Genomic DNA, 18,499 nt, shown 5'->3' with positions numbered 1-18,499 from the left:
CTGCCTTGCCCACCACTACTGAGCCCACCAGTGACTGCACCAGAGATCTGCAGGGGCTGCTTTTCCCCCCTGAATGATTAAATACACAAGATCTTGTGCAGATTGCTGCTGGTGAAGAGACAGAAGCTTGTCACTGTGTCTAAATCTTCTTATTCTGGAACATCTCTGTTCTCCTTTTGGAGGCTTATTCACACTTGCAGCTCAGGCAAGACCAAAGAGGCAGAGACTGTGAGACCAAAATCCTCCTCCTGTCTGCTGCTCCTTGCATGCATCCCCCACATGGATGCCTGCATTGGGACGAGGCCAGCTGCTTCAGGATTACTCACCTGATTGGGAAATTGTGTGCAGGAACCCAAATTAACCTGGGCTGCCAAGTGAATTCAGTACTCCATATGATGTGATTCACGGACGTGGGCTTGAAGCCCACACCCCTTCCTGAGGCTTCTGTCCACCTGTGGTTTTTTTAATTACCCTGATCTCCTAGATCCAAACAAACCATGAAAAGTGAAATTCAGACAGAAGCCCAAGTCAGAGGAAGAATCATTTCTGAGAAATGTGGCAGGTCCAGAGAAGAGCAACAAGGGCTGGTGAAGGGACTTGAGCACAAGTTCTGTGAGGAGAGGCTGAGGGAACCAGGGTTGTTCAGCCTGGAGAAGAGGAGGCTCAGGGGAGACCTCATCACTCTCTACAACTCCCTGACAGGAGGTTGTAGACAGGTGGGGATTGATCTCTTCTCCCAGGCAACTATCAGTAAGACAAGAGTGCATGGTCTTAAGCTTTGCCAGGGAAGGTTTAGATTAGACATTAGGAAGAAATTCTTTACAGAGAGGGTAATCAGGCATTGGAATGGGCTGCCCAGGGAAGTGGTGGATTCCCTGTCCCTGGAGGTTTTTAAGATGAGACTGGATGTGGCACTTAGTGCCATGGTCTGGCACTACAGTGGTAGTGGATCAAGGGTTGGACTTGATGGTCTCAGAGATCCCTTCCAACCCCACTGATTCTATGATTCTATGAATTCACCAGCCTGGTGCTGGCAGGAAGAGGGAGATGCCCATGCCCTCCCAGCCTTTCTTGGCCACAGCAGAAAAGATGGAGGGAAACCAAGCCACCTCCCCAAACCCCATGCAGTCCCTGCCTGCAGCCTGTTGGGGCTGGCAGGATGGCAAGGGGAGACAGGGAGAGCGGGAGGATGGAGGTGGCTCCCTGGCCTTGATCCCAGCTGGTAAGAGAGTAGAGAAAGAGTTATTGCTGAGCAGGGCGGTGCGAAGCAGAGGGCACTTGGCAGTGGGTAATAAACCATCTGTGTCAGTGCAGGGTAACCTGAGCTGCCTCAGCCTGTCCCTGGTCCCCGCCCGGCAGGGAAGGTGTGCGCTCTCTGCCAGCCCTCCAATCTGGCCACGGTGGGAGTCACAGGAAAAAATGCTCCTGCCATATTGCCCCACACCTGCTTTCTTCCCTGACCTGCTGGAGACAAGGCAAAATGGCTCCTTCCTCTGTGATGTCCCAGCCAAGCTCCCTGCTGAGATTGGCAGAGGCCAACGGGCAAGGAGCCGAAGTCCCTGTGTCCGCAGCGAGCACGGGAATGAGCCATGGGAAGCCCGGGGAAGCCTGAGCCAGCCATCCCCTGCCCAGAATTACACGATTGCAGCATCTTCTGGAGGGGTGGGTTCTGATTTTCTTTTGTCAGGTGTAAAACACCCTGTGTGTCGTGCAGAAATCTGACTTGATGAGTGCCTGTGTTTGCAAATGCTGCACGTTCACGGTGCTGCTGTGGGGGGAGTGAGGTGAGAAGAGAGTTGCTGTTGGGTTTTGGGGTGCTGCAGCAGGAAACCCTGGGCAAGGTACCATAGCTACATGCAGTAGGATTTCGTTTTCACAGAGGGAATCACAGCAAAAGAAATGAAGAAGCTGAGGGAAAAGGTATTTGTGTGCACCTGGGCTATCAGCCCTGCCCAGACGTATAAAAAAAAGAAGACAGAGGGTAATAAAGAGCGTAAAAGCACACCTAACCCTCCTGTTCAAAAAGGAGGGGACAAGTGAGACTACACGATCTTGGAACAACGTCTCATTTCCTTCAGAAACAGGGGTTACTAGAGGTCTCCCCCTCAGAAAGGAACAGGGCAGAGAAATGGATCTTTGTCTCTTTAAGATGAGACGAACTGCCACTCTTAGTCATATATCTTTACTGCACCCTAGGGTTATAAAAACATACATCTTCATTTTGAAAGTCTTTTATTACATCCATAAACATCAGATTGCAGCTGACTGTTCCCTGGATGAGAATTTCCTAGTACTCCAAGTGAGTTTTGACAGGGGGAGGGAGTGAAAGTAAGATTGTTGGGTTTTTTTTTTTTACTGGAATGGTGTTTATAGGGAACTTGTCAGTCTCTGGCACGCTACAGCCACTGTCAGAGGGCTGAGCAGCATTGGAGTGAGAGGACACGGGTTTCTCCGCTTATTTCCACTGTCTGACTCGGGTGCCATCCCAGGTGCAGCACACGGTAAGTTTTCCTCCTGCCTTAAATAGGACATGGCATTTGCTTTGTTTTAGCGCTTGGGTTTTGTGGGAAAACTGAAAAATGGGTCTCTGTGAAGAGAACTAATCTCTTCCTTTGCTCTGCTAGCCACTCCACTGGGAGCTGGATCATAGCAAAAGAAAAAAAAAAAAAAAGAGGGAATTAGATCTGAGACTTGCAGAGCACAGATTGCTTGCTCCAGTTTAGAGACACAGGGGTAACAGCCAAATTGTTTTGACCAGCAGTATGAATGCTCTTGACAAGTGTTTCTGACATCTCTAATACCTGCAGAATTGCAAATCCTTTCAACAGGTACAAGAGCTATTATTTAGAAATACATTGTAAATGCTGGGCTGTATTTCTGTCTGATGTGTTTTGCCTGGGTGATTGCGCTTGTGAGGCGTCGTGTTCCCTCGGGGAAGGGCATGAAGTATCTGCAGAAATGCCATCAGGGTATTTCTAAGTGTGGTATAAATGGGTGTTCTGTAATCTGCGAGCTGTATATTAGTGCATTCAGCATTTCCTCTCCTTGGGCACGAGAAACTAAGAGTACAGCCCCAGTGCAGGAACAGGAATGGCTGCAGCACAGTGCAGTTTGCGTTAGCTGGTGGGGGAAAGAGGGAGCAATCCCAAAAGAGCAGCTCACAGTTCAGCAAAGGTGATTTATGCTTCCCCCCCGTCCGTGTGAACACAGTGTGGACACACTGAAAGGTGGGAAAACATCACTGTCTTACATCTTCCTTCCTAAAGTGTACTGTCCCTTGAAATCTAGAGTCCTGTTTTAAGGGCTTGTTTGATTTTCCCTGTGTTAGTGATTGCAGTCCTGTGATTGTCTTGGGGAGAGGTTGGGGCTTCCCCTGAGCCAGCTGAAGAGCCTGAGAGCTGGATTTGGCAGTGGGAGGTGGGGAGCTTCTGGCACAAGCATTCCCAGTGTGGCCACTGCTGCAGTAGCTCAGGAAGCAATGAGATCCTGACAGGATCCCTGTGGCAGCTCTTTCCCCAGTTCTCAAGGGAAAGGGGTTGAGAAGCTTGTACCCTGCTGTGTCCATCCCACAAACCAGGAAGGGTGGACTTCCTTCTTAAAGGACAGTCACTTTGTCATCTCATGTTTGTCTGAAGTTAATGCATAGCAGCCTGATCCTTGTGAATTTGCGCCAAAATAATGTCCCAGAGTAAAACTAAAAGGCAATCTGGATATTTTTTTTTTGTGTTCATGAACTGTAGCGTTGTTAGTGGGCACTCTGTCAAAGTGTGCTGATGGTGTAGGGGCAGTAATTGTGAGCCAGACCTTTCTGGACAGCGATTCTGGGTGTTCCCCCCAAGAAATGTGAAAGGTGTCTCCTATCCAAAGAGTGCTGCCTTAAAGAAAAACAACTCTCAGGGACCCAGAACCCTTGACTGTAATCTGCAGGTGAGATAAGGAGTCATTCCCAAACCCTGTCACTGTTCAAACGACCAGAGCAATTGTTTTGGCAAAATGCCTCACCACCAGAGCTGGAAGTCTGGGGACACCACATTGCAGGGGAGCTGAGGGCATCCTTTCTCCTCTGTTTTTCTGTTATGCCTCCCTCTGTTTTTTTTCAGAGAAAGAAGAATTGTTCCAGAATTTATTGGGACAGATTGCAGAGCAGTTCTCGAGGTAAGAAGTTGAACATCATTATTAATTTAAAATGCTATTTCTTTTATCAGCCTGAAGTGAAATTTTCACAGGAGGCAGAGGGGCATTTAAGACCTCTTTCAAATCCCACTCTGTCTGCCAAATTTAGGTCTGGGACACGTGTTGTTTCCTGCCGACAGCAATACAGTAGCTTAAACCAAAAGTGATTTTGGTGATTATCTTTGATCTGAAAAGGAGATGAAGTAGGAAATATAAATACTCTTCTTGTGCTCCATCCCTCTTAGGAAGCAAAAGAAATGCTCATTCATTGAACAGTCGAATAATCTGATTTGTTTAGTTTTCCCCTTTATCACCCAAAAATGTCTCTCCTCCGAGAGGATTTCTCAACATCTGTACAGCTGCTTATTTCATTCCAGCTGGTTTCAATAAGACAGATCAATCCCACCACAGCTCAGCAAATCACCAGTGTAACTCAAAAGGAGGAGAGGAGGAGGGCTTCAGAGCGTGCAGACACCAAGACGCTGCTGTTAGACGAAGCATTATCAATTTAACTTTGCTTCCCTGGGGGGTTACAATGGCAACTCACTGCTGAGAGAGGGGGTGATGAAGTGTTGCAGAGCCACAGTACATTCCCAGGGCCATAAAAAGATCATTGGCTGTTAATTTTTCTGCAAATTGAACCCGGGTGTATTTTCTGCCCAAATGTTAGCATTTCCATGGAAAATTTGCTGTTCCTTGCAGCAGCCGTGGTTGGGAAGACCCATCCTCTGAAAAAATATAGGCATTTCTAGCAGAAGTCCTTTAGTACCTAGGGTAGGTGCAGCACTAAATGTATAACATTAATACATGAGGGTTTTCTTTTCAGGGTTTTTAAAATCAATGAGCTGAAAACGGAAGTAGCTAATCACTTGGCAATGCTGGAGAAAAAGGTTGAATGTGAGTGTCCCTTTATTCCTATTGCAGTGGGAACCGGTGCCTCAGAATCACCCCTGCTATAATCACAGCCCCCTCTGTTTTCCTAATCCCTCATAATTTGGCCCAATTGAGCCCAAAAGTCCGCAGGCCAGCGTGGGATGAGGCGTGGGGATGGTGGGAGCCTGTGGTGGCACGGTGAGGACAGGGTGGGATGGCTAGTGTCCAGTGTCCAGATCACCTCCCAGCCTCCCCTTTGAGGGGCTCCTGAGCCCTCTGCTGATGTCTGGGCCCAGGGCCACGTGTTCCCATGTCCCTGTGGCAGAAGGTCTCCATTGCCCACCTCCCCATCTTCCACATCCCAGCCCCCTGGTCTGTCCTCCCATGTCCCCCCTGACCCGGCTTCCTGTCACCTCCCTGCACCCAGCAGTGACCCTCCATCCCTCTACACACACACTTCTTGGTCCCTAAAAGCGCTCACTGGGGCAATTGGTCTGCAATTCCAGGGGGTAACACCACTGCCCTCCTTCCCTGTCAGTCGGATACTTGCACCATAACATGACCACATTGTTACCGTGCGACAACCAAGCTAAATTCACTTGGTCAAAGAGCTCCTATTCTGGTTTTTCATTTGTTTTTTCCCCCCCCCGTGCATCATCTGAGTTCTTTTCAGTATATTATGCCGAACATAGGTCCCAGAGGGGCGGGGAAGGGGTGTGAATAAGGCGCTGTCACCCAGCACCATTTCGATTCCAAAGGCCACATCCTCGCAGATGCACAGCACTGGAGGTAGGAGTGGGCAGAGCCTTTCCCAGCACTGCAGCTGCAGAAAGCACTTTCCCACTAGAGCTGGCTGGGGAAAAAAAAAAAAAAAAAAAAAAAAAAAGAAAGAAAAAGAAGAAAAAGTTTCTGGTTCATGGAAGAAGTTGTTTTCCTGAAACTTCCCCCGACCAGAAGGTACCTTGACCCTGCAGCTGCTCAGTGAGATTGATGCCTTTGTCAGCAGGGAGAGGAAAAAAATGTTCTTCTTCGAAGAGCAGCTGCAGGGGAACCTCTCCCTGTAGCCAGCCCAGCCTCAGGCTCCTGGTGCTGTGGGATGTCCATGGAGGGGGTAGCCTGCAGTGTGCCTACACCCAGCAGAAAGCCTGATTAGGAATTCCTCCTGTCTGTTTGGCTGCTGTTTTTCCCAGGGCTCCACTGACTTATTCTTTTATCCAAAAGAGGGTGGAGGGGGGGGGAGAGAAATTAGCTCAGTCACTCTGCATTTTCAATGAAACTTCTGACCAGCTCCAGTCCTCAGAGCTAAATGCCATGGACTAGAGCAAATGAGGCAAATGTTCCTGTGGGTATTTCTATCTCCTTGGCAGCGCAGGGAAGCAACCATCCCAGCCAGATAAGGGCTGCTTTTGACCCCTGGTGATCCCCTGGGATCCCTGGTACACAGGCTGCCCTTCAGCACTGGCAGCCCAAGGCAGTGGAGGGAGATAAGGAAGGACTTCGTGACACTGCCAGCAGGGAAAAGTTGTGCACGTGCACACTCCAGCAATTTATTGCTTGTTTAGGGAAGGCAGCCTACCTGGAGCTGCTGTGCCATGCAGGTGAACTGAATTCCCTGGTCCCCAAACGAGGGTTCTCTCTGCTGATGGAATTAGCATCTGATGTACCAATCTGCTGCCAGTCTCCCTGAGCACTCCCAGTCCCAGCTCCAGCAGCCTCAGCCTGTGGGAAGGAAGGAGCTCCCCAGGTTGCAAGTCTACAAGTGCACCCATCTGCTCGAAATTGGACTTCCAGAGTTTGCAATGGGGCTAAATCTGCAGCATTCTGAAAGAATCCCTGGCTGTCATGTCTAAAAAGCAAAACTGTGGGAGAAAGGGAGTGTCCAACCTCCCTGCTCGAGCTGGGCTCCCAGAGGTTGCTTTAAGAGCCATGTTTCATTGCTGGATTCAGCCCAAGGATTTATTTAGACAGCACAGGGTCTTTTCAGAAGGTATTTCTTGCTGCAGAATAATATAATGGCCCCTTAATCAGTGCACATGACAAGGCCATTTATCATTTGCAAGCCAAATGTGAAAAGAATCGTGCTTTTATTTTGCCTTTACTCCTGCCTCCTTCAGAGATCCCTTTTCCACCACTTTCACATGTGATCTCCAGGATTTCTTCCCCAGAGGGGACGTGTGTGTGTGGATAAGTGCTCATGACAGCGCTACATCTGCACCTCACATGGAATGTTCTCAGCTTCCTTCCCATTCCTGCCTAGAGACCACGTCAGAGATGTGTTTTCAAGGAGCCAAATTCTTTAACTGATTTTTAAATCCCAGCTAAAGCTTGTCACTTCCCCTTGGAAAATGAGTCCACGCCGAGCAAGCACTGGGAATGCTTTGTCCCGTGGCTTCACTCACTCTGCTCCAGTGTTTGCACAGCAGCCCACACATGAATAAGGAAGCTGGCAAAAGCCCTTTGCAATTTGTAAGCATCTCACATCTACCTTAAGAAAATAATTATGTAAATTCTCTGCTCCCCTGGAGAGGCTTGGGATGAAAACCAAGGAGATGCAACAAGAAAAAATCCTCAGGGCTGCCATTGTGCACCAGGACTCCTCCCTGCAGTTGCCTGCCCCAATTCCCTGTCACTCTGGTAATTCTGCTTTGCTCCCACTGCTTCAAACAGGCACCAGACACCATTTAGACAGCTTGGCAAATGGGATACCCATGAATTTCTCATGGATCAATGAACCAAGGTGGCACACAGCAGCAAGGGGCCTGTGGCTCAGCTGGAGCCGGTCATCAGCAGTTGAACAAAGTACCCCAGAAAAGTGCAGCCAGGTAGCCAGAACAAAAATCTTGAACAAGCAGGACAGCAACTTACCTGTGTCATCACATTGTGATCATCCAAAGAAATTGCTTGTAACAGTGATAGACAAAAAAATATAAATTTGCACATGGGATTTTTAAACAGAGTATATTCCTGTAAACAAGCATAGATCAAACCCCTTTCCCTTTCCTCTCCTAATATTTTGGGCTTGGTTCATACACATCTCTTTCCCCTTTCCCAGTTCCAACAGCAACCTTTGTTGTTACTGGCAAAACAAAAACAAAACTGAGGTCTCTGCTTATCTACAGAGTTGTGCCCTTCAAGGCAGGTTTTTATCACTTACATGCTGCTCTCCAGATAAGTGTGATTCAGACTGTGATTTTCCAAGAAGGTTACTGAATACTGATTGTCCGATTGCACATTCCCTGGAGTTCCCTGAACCACAGCTTGTCCGTGCAAACAGTGAGTCCAGTAAACAAATGAGCTGTGAAATGAGTGCATATGAATGACATATACGTAATAAATGGTGCTGTGTTATGTCCTTGAGCACAATGATACTCCAGCTGAGGGGGAAAGAAAAGGGAGAATACTCATACTCACACTGAGTTGGGTTCTCGTGGCTACAATAAAGTGTGTGCTGCATAAACAGGCAATCAAACTTTTTGCCTTGTGGCTCTCACAGTTACGTACAGAAGGGAAATATAGGATTTTTGAGCCGCATGCAGAAACAACCTTTGATTACAAAATTGATCGGCAAAACAAAGTGACAGGTTTTCAATACCTAAAAAAAAAAAAAAAAAAAAAAAAGGAGAGAGAAATCAATCATTAGAGCAAAACTTTTCAGCGTTTTTCTCTCCCTCCCGCGTTCTCACTTTGTTTTTTTTCTGTATCTAGCAACGCAGCCCAGAGCTCCTTAATGCTCTGCGTGAACTTTCAGATTAAAACCTTTTATCTTAATGGGAATTCTGATCCTACTGGGACGTGTTTGCCTGCGCTTATCATCCCATCGCGGGAGGGGTTTTTTGCTCAGGATTTCCTTTGATTCGAGTTCTACAGCAGAGAAGTGAAGGCACCAGAACAGCCGACCGCTGCTAACAATCCTGGAAAAGCTGAGACGTTGTAGCCATTCTGTGAATTAAAAATACTGTGGCTATTAACTAAATTGGCAGCAGAGAATTCCTGTGGGTTTCCAAGATATATCGCTTTGGCAGCACCTGCATGTGTGAGAACCAAGGCAGTCTGTAAGGGCTTGCTGGCTCACTGGATAACCCCACTGTTTAAAGCTCTTTGAAAAGAGATCCCGCGACTTTTGCCATGGTAACACCCCTGTTGTTTTCCTTTGTTGACAGTGGAAGGCCTGAAAGTGGTGGAGATTGAGAAATGCAAGCGCGACATTAAAAAGATGAGGGAGGAAATGGCAGCAAGAAGCAGCAGGTAAGTTCTGCTTTGGGCTTGACCACAGAAATAAGGATCTGGTTTCAAACCCGAATGCAACGTTTCCGCAGAATTGAGTTACCTTCTGGGCTTAGAAGTAAAAGAGCGAGGAAACTGATAATCATTAAGGACAGTGGCTTTAATTTAACATTTGAAGATCCATAGCCATTCATCAGTTAAATTAGCTTGGGCCATGGGAATAGAGAGAAAGGTTTTGCAACAGTTATTTTTCACCATACAGAGTGGGAATTCTTCATCCAGATTTACTGGGAGAGAGGGAATGGGAAAAGAACTTCTGTTCAGTGCAGCGTTTGGTTGAGAACCAGCTAACACTCCAATACGTTCTGGGAAAATACCAAATAAATATGTAGCAGCTCTTCTAATTATGATCTCATGCTATTATAAATCATCCATTTCAAATTCAACAAGAAATTGGGAATTTGCTTTCTTATTCAGGGGCTCACTGTGATTGGGAAGCTTGGTTTCGCTGTAATTAAAACACCAGCAGAAAAAAATTGCATTTTGTACAGTACGTGTTCTCTGCTGGAAAGTGCCCCCCTGTGTCACTGAAATATCCCATTAGGACAAACAAATCATCACTGTGAGATTAGGAGTACTTCTGGGAAGGTTGTGAGGAGGGGTACACCATGTTCCTCAAAATGTGGCTGAGGAGGATTTTTCTCAGCAAATGTAAATATGCTGTCTTGACAGCCTCTCTTATTTTCTTCATCTGGGGTCAAACTCTCTGACCTTTAATCAAAACTGTTTCCTATTGAGGGCAGTGGGAGACTCACTAAAAGATTCAGACTTTATAATCACTCGCTTTTATAAATGTTGTTATCCAGACATGTCAGGAGGCACAACAATAATACATTCCCATTAAGTCTGAGGCCAAATTCAGCTGTCATATTAGCATAAACGCAGAGTAACATTATTAACCTCAGGTCTGCCCCGGATTTATACCAGTAGGGCGGATTGCAGCTCGCCCTGTGACTTGCACCATCCCTTGTTGAGGTGTGTGAGGAAATCTCGTCAGAAAACTCAGAGCTCGGGTTGGCAGCAGACGCGAAACACATGTGCTGATTTGTGCTGGCAGTGATGGGAATAATGCATGTGTCCACTTGTCTTTCCTTCAGCTGTTGTAGGGAGCTGGGAGAGCTGCACTTAGGAGCACAGTGATGCACAGGTGGATAGAAAATTAAGACCAAAACCAGAAGTAATGGCAACTTTGTGTTCGCTGAGTTGCCACCACACACTTCGGGAAGTACGAGACTGTCTCAGCAGCCATGATTCATTCGTTTTTCAGGTCTTGTCACCTTGCAGTCTGTGTTTTGTAGTATAAACAGTAATCTGTTACCAAGAAAAGGCAGAATGGGGAGTGCTACGTGTTCCCAGTGCAGCTGGCTCCAGCTGGGGTGTGGTCTTCACCGAGGGCTCATAGTGAGATATGACAAAAGCCAGACCAGCATGGGGCGTGAGGCTGGGAAGCTGTGGTAAAAATGGGTGTGGAGCTCATCAGCAGGTATTTCTGGGCACAGACACCCACACTGGCTTGCTCTGAGCTCACACTGCACAGCTGGTTTTGCTGAAGCAGGAGCCCAGCTCGCTCGGCTCTGAGTCACTCTGTGTCACATCATTATGGCAGCTGCCTGTCACAGCTCCTCTTGGTTACCTGGAGCTGGGTCTTCCTCCTCCCAGCTGCACAGAAGCTTCTCCTCCTTGCCCAGAATTCTGTCCAGGATTACCTGTGCCCTAAGGGTTTGAGTCTCCAGGCAGCAGCAGGATGGGAATGAGCTGTGGATCCCTATTCCCAAGCTACCTTAACTCCACAGGAGCCATGCCACTGGCCTAAAGTGACACCAGCCTAGGGATGCTTCACATCAGAGAAAGCTGAGCAAGCTCTCTCCCCTTGGCATGAGATAAGTAGGGGAACAGAGGCGTCCCAGGGCAAGTGGAAATATATTTGCTCCTATTTAGACCTGTCATCCCCTGTGCAGTGTCATTTACTAGATAACGCACTGCAGCTGCAATCAGGGATCACATCCAAATTTAATTAATGTTCATCAATATGTGTGAGTGCATCTATTCCTTCAGTGACATCAGGGTGGACCCAGCTGTATTCCTGTATGTTTACCTGTTCTTATATTTGCTGTTACCAAATGACAGAGTAAGGTTGAACAGCCGGGTTTATAAAAGTCATCGTGCACAGTGAGTTGTGCATCTCTCCTCTTCGGAAGAGCAGAGCAGCCCCGTTTGCATCCCCTCAAATTGCTTTCTTTCTGCTTGTCTGCCTTTTGCACTCTCCACTGGCAGATGCTAATAGCATTATAGTGTCATTTAAAATCATGATCATTTGCAGATACAGTTTTACATTTGTAAAGGTCTGATGCATCCTGGCTCTGGTGTGTTCCCCAGTGTGCTGGGATGAAGGCTCCAATATCTCACTACAGCTGGGAATTAGAGATATTTGGCTGACCCTCAGCTAACCCTGGTAGTCAGCTCCAATTAGGGCAAGGAATGCCCCAATTTCAATATTTTTATCCAACTAATACCCCACACAGTGGAGTTTTGAGGAAACAGCTTTAGAAACGATTAAGACAGCTTTTCACCAACTGAGAATCTCCTTAAACAGGGCAGGAAAAGGCAGCTGGTTGAAGTCAGCTGACCACCATGAACTGTAAGATGACACAACTTTCACAGAATTCAGACACTGCCACCAGAAATTACAGCAGACATCAATGTTAAGAAGAGAAAAGACACATGGACCAACTCCCAACAGAGGAGAGAAGCACTAAAAAGAGGTGCAATACAGAATATATGAAATAGTCATAAAAGGGACAAATAAAGTTAGCGGAATGCTTTGCTTGGCTTCTTTTGGGGGGTTTCTTTTTGCTTCCTTTGGCAGGAGGCTTGAAAAATGAGAAAGGATAATCCAAATGTTAGAACTACGGGGATAGATCTCTGGAACTGTCTGAGGCTGGGTTGGATGTGGCCCTGAGCAACCTGATCTAGTAAATGGCATCCCCGCCCATGGCAGGGAATTTGGAAGTAGATGATCTTTAAGGTCCCTTCCAACCCAAACCATTCCATGATTCTATAAATGCAAAAGGCAAGCAGATTGGCCTCACAGGAGAGTTAATAAAGCCCATGTGAACAAATACCTGGGAAACACATGTTATGTTAAAGTATTGTGGCTGTAAGGAGAGAAACTGCTCTCCTACTGCAGCGCAGCACCTCAATGTTCTTGAAGGCTCTAAGGATGTTGGGCGTCTCCCACCACCAGTTACAGAATCACGGAATCATTTAGGTTGGAAAAGACCCCCAAGATCATCAAGTCCAACCTTTGACCAATCACCACCTTGTCAACTAGACCAGAGCACTGAGTGCCACACCCAGTCGTTCCTTGAACACCTCCAAGGATGGGGACTCCATTACCTCCCTGGGCAACCTCTTCCAATGCTTGACAATCCTTTTGATGAAAAAATTCTTCCTGATGCCCAACCTGAACCACCCCTGTTGCAGCTTGAGGCCATTTCCTCCTGTGGCTTGTTACCTGTGAGAAGAGCCCGACTCCCACCTGGCTACAACCTCCTTTCAGGGAGTTGTAGAGTGATGAGGTCTCCCCTGATCCTCTGCTCAGCTTGGCTTTTCAATATGCAGAGGAAGGAAGAAAAGCTAACTGACAGTGGGTGCTGGTGTTAATAACCAGGCAAGTGTTAATTACCTGTAATTTCTGGCAGTGACTCCTTTCCTCCAGGACTGGGGAGCCAAGCAGGCGTGTCTGCCAAGTCTGTGCCTCATTGCTGTTGTCCCACATGAAGGGCAGCAGGCAAGATGGTCATTCCATCAAAATGGATGGTGTTACCCAAGCTTTTACAAGTCCTGGAGCTGGGTTGCAATAAGGCTCAGTGGGTGCCTGCACTAGTAAATAAGCACAGGTGAGCCAGTGTCCATACCCAGCATGGTCCCTGGCAGGGCTCTGCCAGCCTTGGAGAAGGATGCCTGCCATGGACAGCACTGAAAGTTACTTGGTTTAAATAGAAGTGATTGAGTATCCATGGATACACAGACCCTCCTCCCTTGAATGCAAATAGATGGAGAGGGGACAACAGAGGTGTTGCACAAGGGAAGAAAATTCTAAAGAGGATCACACTTTTAAAGCATTTGAGCAGCACCACATTAGAAAGGGAGAGGTTGGGGAGTGGGGTAATTCTCCGAGATGCCTACTGAGAGACTAGAGTACTTCCAGCATTTTTCAAGGCACTGTGTTTCTGTTCCCAAAATGAGAAGAGATGAATATTTCATTTCAGGACTAACTGTCCCTGCAAGTACAGCTTTTTGGATGAAAACAAGAGACCGGCTCCCCGAAGGGATGTACCATCCTACCCAAAGGTACCACTCACTGCTTCCTCTTCCCAAAATCCTACTACATGGTTGCCATCCTGACAAGCTCTGCTTTTCAGTGCATAACTCCCTAGCCATTATCTCCTAGTTACTCTAAATCCAAAGCCTGATCCAAAACCCCTGTGAGCTGTTGTTGCCTGCAGTGACTTAAAGTTCAATCCTCAGTAGTCTTTAATACTTGAAGGCTCATTAGTGTTTGAAATGTTAATGAACATTTTGCATTCGTCAACATTTAACGCTCCTTTGTCTGGTTTATATTTGTTTATTCTCCACGCTCATAGCAACAATCAAAAATACCCTACAATGTTGTGCTCTAATTGAAAGTAGTGCTCCTTCCTGTTCTCTCCTAATGGATTATTTTTTAATTTAAAAAGTAATTTATGGGGATGCTTCACCCAGGGAAACAAAGAGAAAATGCGACATTGGATTCTCTCCGGAATGATTCATTGTCCCTGTGAAAATGAGTTAGTGTATTTGCTGGAGAAAACAGTAACACTGGAAGAAAAATGTCTCCTGGGCAAGTACAAGTACAAATCCAGAGTGATGAATGAGGCTGAAACCATGAAGAACACAGGATTTTTGGTCCTAGCACCAGCAGCCTTTGCCCCCAGGAGTTATTAAAAGCTGCCAGGTTGTGTCTGCTCAGTGCCCAGGTCACAGCTTGACAAAACACCAGCTCACACGTGTCCAAATCATAGTTGAACCATGGGCTTGCACACATCAAAGCTGGCTCAGCCACTCTGAAATCCTCGTGTGATGCAGGTGTGTGACATGGACATGAATCCTTGCATATTTGCCTTCAGAGCCTTACAGAGCAACGAGCTGTAAATTCTGCTGTTTATTCTGCTCTGCCTGGCAAAAGTGACCTCCGGGTCTCTGAAGCAAAGACTATGGGACTTATATTTCTTTTAATTAACTTTTGCCCGAGAGGCTTGTGCTCCTGACACTAACACACGATTTCACAAAACATATCAGTTCTAAATCAGATTTTTTTATTCCCCTGGATAAGTATATATATCAGGTCAAACCTTGATGTACTGCTCTGATATTAGGATCTTGAACTGATAACAGGTGCTAGGAAGAGTTGCACTATTGACTGCAGAGTAAACTGTTAGTTTGTATTTTTGTATTACCCCTAGACCAAAACTCACGGGAATTTTGGGTTTAGAAGTTTGGGTTCTGTTTGGAGAGATTTGCAAAATTTGTCATCAGTTGTCAGGTGCTGGATTTGTCCCGTGCCAGTGAGTCTGGGGAGCAGTGAGTACACTGAAGGGAGATGTCACTATGACACTGTTACATCTTGTACACAGCAACAAATCTGTACTGCTAATTTGCAGTTTTCTTGCAGAACGTCACAATGGATGCACATTATATAGGCAAAAGCAAGACTTGCCTTCTCAAGAAGGAAAACTGATCTTCAGAGTTGTTCCTCCTAGGATTAAGCACCAAAAAATTTGTTGGCTCAGAAAACGTCATTCACCCTCTCGGGACAATAATCCCAGACTAGGGGCAGCCATGGTAAATGGCACAATCAAAGCCACAAGGTTTTTGAGTCCCAGAACGACTCTGATGAATGGAGTCTTGGAAAGATGAATTGTAGAGCCCTGATCTCCCCATGTCTTTTAACCCTCCATGTTCCTTGTTTTCGTTTTGTATGCAATTGTAACTGGTGAATGAGCTTGACTTTGTTTTAAGCTTCTGAGCGTAATGATAAAAAATCACTCGAATCTTTCAGGCTGACAACCAATTTGAAACTGTGGGCGTTCTCGAAAAAACACTCAAAACAAGAGCATAAATCATCTGAAAATAAATATATCATACCCACCAGCTAATTTAACACTGTAAGCAGAGACACTTCACACCATCCAGCCATAACTGGATGCAGGCAGCAGAACCAGACGTGCTCTGCAGGCAGCAGAACCAGTGCAGACAGGGATGGATCTGTGTCTTTTATATTACCATGCTGGATTTACTCACTTCCCTGTCCATAACACCTCTCTGCTCTCCTCCCTTTTTTCCCAAACCCTGTACCTCTCTGCTCTAGAAGGATCTCCATCCATCAGGCATGGACATCCTGGCGTGGCCATGAGCAGCTGGTGGGAAGGGTGGGGAGGTTTGGATGGGAAGAGGGGAGACAGTTGGGAGACATCCTTGGGAAATATGGGCTAAACCCCTCGTAAAAGGAACTCCATGAGTCCCAGAGACATTCCAAGAGCAGGTCCCATGCCAGTGACACCCCTACTTATGCCAAGTGCCTTTTTGTCTGCAGTACATGCTGTCCCAAGAGACCATCGAAGCACTTCGGAAACCAACCTTTGACGTCTGGCTGTGGGAGCCCAACGAGGTAGGGATGCCACGTTAGCTGGCTTAGCTAACTTTCTGGGAATCAACAAGGCCAGAAGAGAGACAGTCTGCAGTGCTTTCCCCCTTTTCTGCTGCCTACTCTCTATACTTCTTTTATTTTCATGTCACACAAACTATGTACAGTAGTTTTTCCTAACAGATGCCAGGCAGATTATACTGATTATCATATCCTGATTCCTCTTTATTTTTAATTTAGTCCCTTCCTAGTGATGTCCCACAACTGATGCACTATTATTACTGACACATGAGTTCCCTCATACCATTTCATCTGAACAAATCAATCCCTAGCGAAGTGTGTGCTTAAGCACATCATCAATAACTCCACTCAAATCAATAAGGCAGCAGGCAGAGGTTCACGCATTGATTCACACCCCTTCAGCCAAGGGCTGTGAATCACACTGAAGTGTGTTCTGAAGAGGTTGCAAAGCTGTCTGCACAGCCAATTAGTATTTTCTTTTTGCTTCATTTTCTTCTTTTTGTTACCGCTACTGGTATTATTCATGGTCCATCACTTGTGTTGCAGAACGTTCTGTGCAAACCTCTGTAGACACATGAAGGAGAAGGATACTAAGAAGGGACAGCTTATAATACAATGTAAATTTGGGTTCAGCAAATACAATCAAATCTCCCTCAGGAAAAACTCAGTGCTGGGTTTTTCCTGAGGGAAGGCTTGGGTAGTTCCAGCAGCAATCCCAGCACCAGTCTCCTCAATCACCTTCTCAACTGGATGTTGTGCATACAAGAGTCACTCTGGCTCAGCACCTGTAGTCCGACATGACAAGGAAAAAAACACCCATACTGCATCCACAGGAATATCATAGTCCCTTCAGGATATTTCCTCTGTCTGGTAGAACAAGAGAAGGACTCTCTGGTGGCTTGAGGTCCATCTCCCATTTGCAGAGGCTGGCAGAGCTTCCCTCGTGTGGTCAGAGGTGCTCTGCAGCCCCTGCCCCCTCTCCAGCCCCTTTTCTCTGTACCAAGGCCATCCATCTGCCTTCCCCCCAGCTTTTAAACTCCTGTCAGGTCGTTGCAGCAAGAAGGAATTACACTCTGACAGGTGGACCATAACACTGTTGGCTTATTGTCCTGACTATTAAGAAAGAATAAGGGGAAACAAAAACCATTATCCATGGATTCTTGAGTGCTAAGGGATAATATTTTAGCACAGTAACTCATTCAGAGTACTAGGAAACACTATATGGAGGCATGAAGGAGGCTAACAAGAGGGCATGGGGATTAGGCATGCCCTGCAAGGAGGAGTGCTGCTCAAAAATAAGACTCCACACAAGCTCTGCTGAGCTGGGGACCATATGGGTTTATCTCACCCTTTTAGCTCTGGTTTGTATTTACAGAGAATATTTCAATTCTGTTAATATTTCAATTGCTTGTTTAGCAATGAGCATTTGCCTACGTGTGGGACAGGCAGGTCATAAACCATAATCATCTGTAAGCAAATGAATAATGTGCTCTGCAGCATCTCAGTAAACAGAGCTATGCAGCAAAACCCTGTGTTCTCTTTCTCAAATGCCCTCTCACTTTCAAGCCTTAAAAAAGTCCCTTATTCAAGCTTTTGCTGCTCATCATAAAGCTAAAAATGAAAACTGAGATTCTCACGTGTTCAGGGGCAAGAGCTTTGGGACTTAGAGTCACCTTGTCACTCACCCAAAGCTCTCTTGGCAACAGCTGGGGGGATATAGGTGTTTCTGAGGATAATTCAGCCCTTCTGGATCAAGTTTATTGTCTCAGAAAGTCTTTTATGAAACTATTGCAAAACATATATTCTACCTAGGAATAGGACAAGAGGATCTTCAGCAAAATGCTGTCCATGTGATCTGAGCAAAATTCAGTTCGTGACACTGTCCCTCAGGTCTTGCAGGAAAGTCTCTTCCTGTTTGGATGACTCAAAGTCATCCCACTTGTAACCTCATGAATTATGTTTATTCCCTGGATAAATATAAAGTTTCATTAGATTAAATCATTTTTCTGGTGAGTTTTTAAGAGCCCAAATAACGGGAAACTAACTCAAAAAATATCTCCAAGGCTGTATTTGTGACATTATATTCATCATGTTGGAAACTCCTGGATGGCTTTACAGCCTAAGAACCGCATTTTCTAATACAATGGCTACATTTCATCCCCTGCAGATTTAGCCTTTGGAAATGGAAATGCAGATACACAAGCTCCTGAATTCCTGGAAGCCTGTTCGTTTCTGACTGGTGGCTGCTGTTAAATGCTCAAACACTTGGGATTGTCAATATCTTTTTTTCCAATACGTTCAAGCCCAGATGATTAAACAGGAATGGTGGTGCTAAATTGCCTGCGTCCCCTTTTCTCCTGCAGAACAGATGTTGTCTCAAAAGAGCTGCCTGCCTGTGCATTTCAACTACTGGGATTCCTAGTTACAGACTAGGGGGAATGGTCACAAAACTGCTGCAATTTT

General features: G+C 46.2%; 1 protein-coding gene across 5 annotated transcripts in view; it reads left to right on the top strand.

The window, feature by feature from the left end:
* PDE9A (phosphodiesterase 9A) overlaps nt 1-18,499 on the top strand; it is a 50,725-nt gene that overhangs the window by 19,832 nt on the left and 12,394 nt on the right. Inside the window, exons 1-6 of one of the 5 annotated variants that reach the window (XM_064647010.1) lie at nt 960-2,501; nt 4,101-4,155; nt 5,000-5,070; nt 9,207-9,291; nt 13,602-13,683; nt 15,965-16,039. In XM_064647010.1, the coding sequence (XP_064503080.1) occupies nt 5,049-5,070; nt 9,207-9,291; nt 13,602-13,683; nt 15,965-16,039 (264 nt within the window). In that variant the 5' untranslated portion in view covers nt 960-2,501; nt 4,101-4,155; nt 5,000-5,048. Of the gene's footprint in view, nt 1-959; nt 2,502-4,100; nt 4,156-4,999; nt 5,071-6,022; nt 9,099-9,206; nt 9,292-13,601; nt 13,684-15,964; nt 16,040-18,499 lie in introns of those variants that run through there. The other 4 variants (XM_064647009.1, XM_064647011.1, XM_064647012.1 and 1 more) reach the window with 4 other exon arrangements.

This window comes from Pseudopipra pipra, chromosome 2 (assembly GCF_036250125.1).
Source record: "Pseudopipra pipra isolate bDixPip1 chromosome 2, bDixPip1.hap1, whole genome shotgun sequence".
NCBI classification, from domain to species: Eukaryota; Metazoa; Chordata; class Aves; order Passeriformes; family Pipridae; genus Pseudopipra; species Pseudopipra pipra.
The sequence above is the reverse complement of the archived record's forward strand: the minus strand, read 5'-3'. Positions and strand labels throughout refer to the sequence as shown.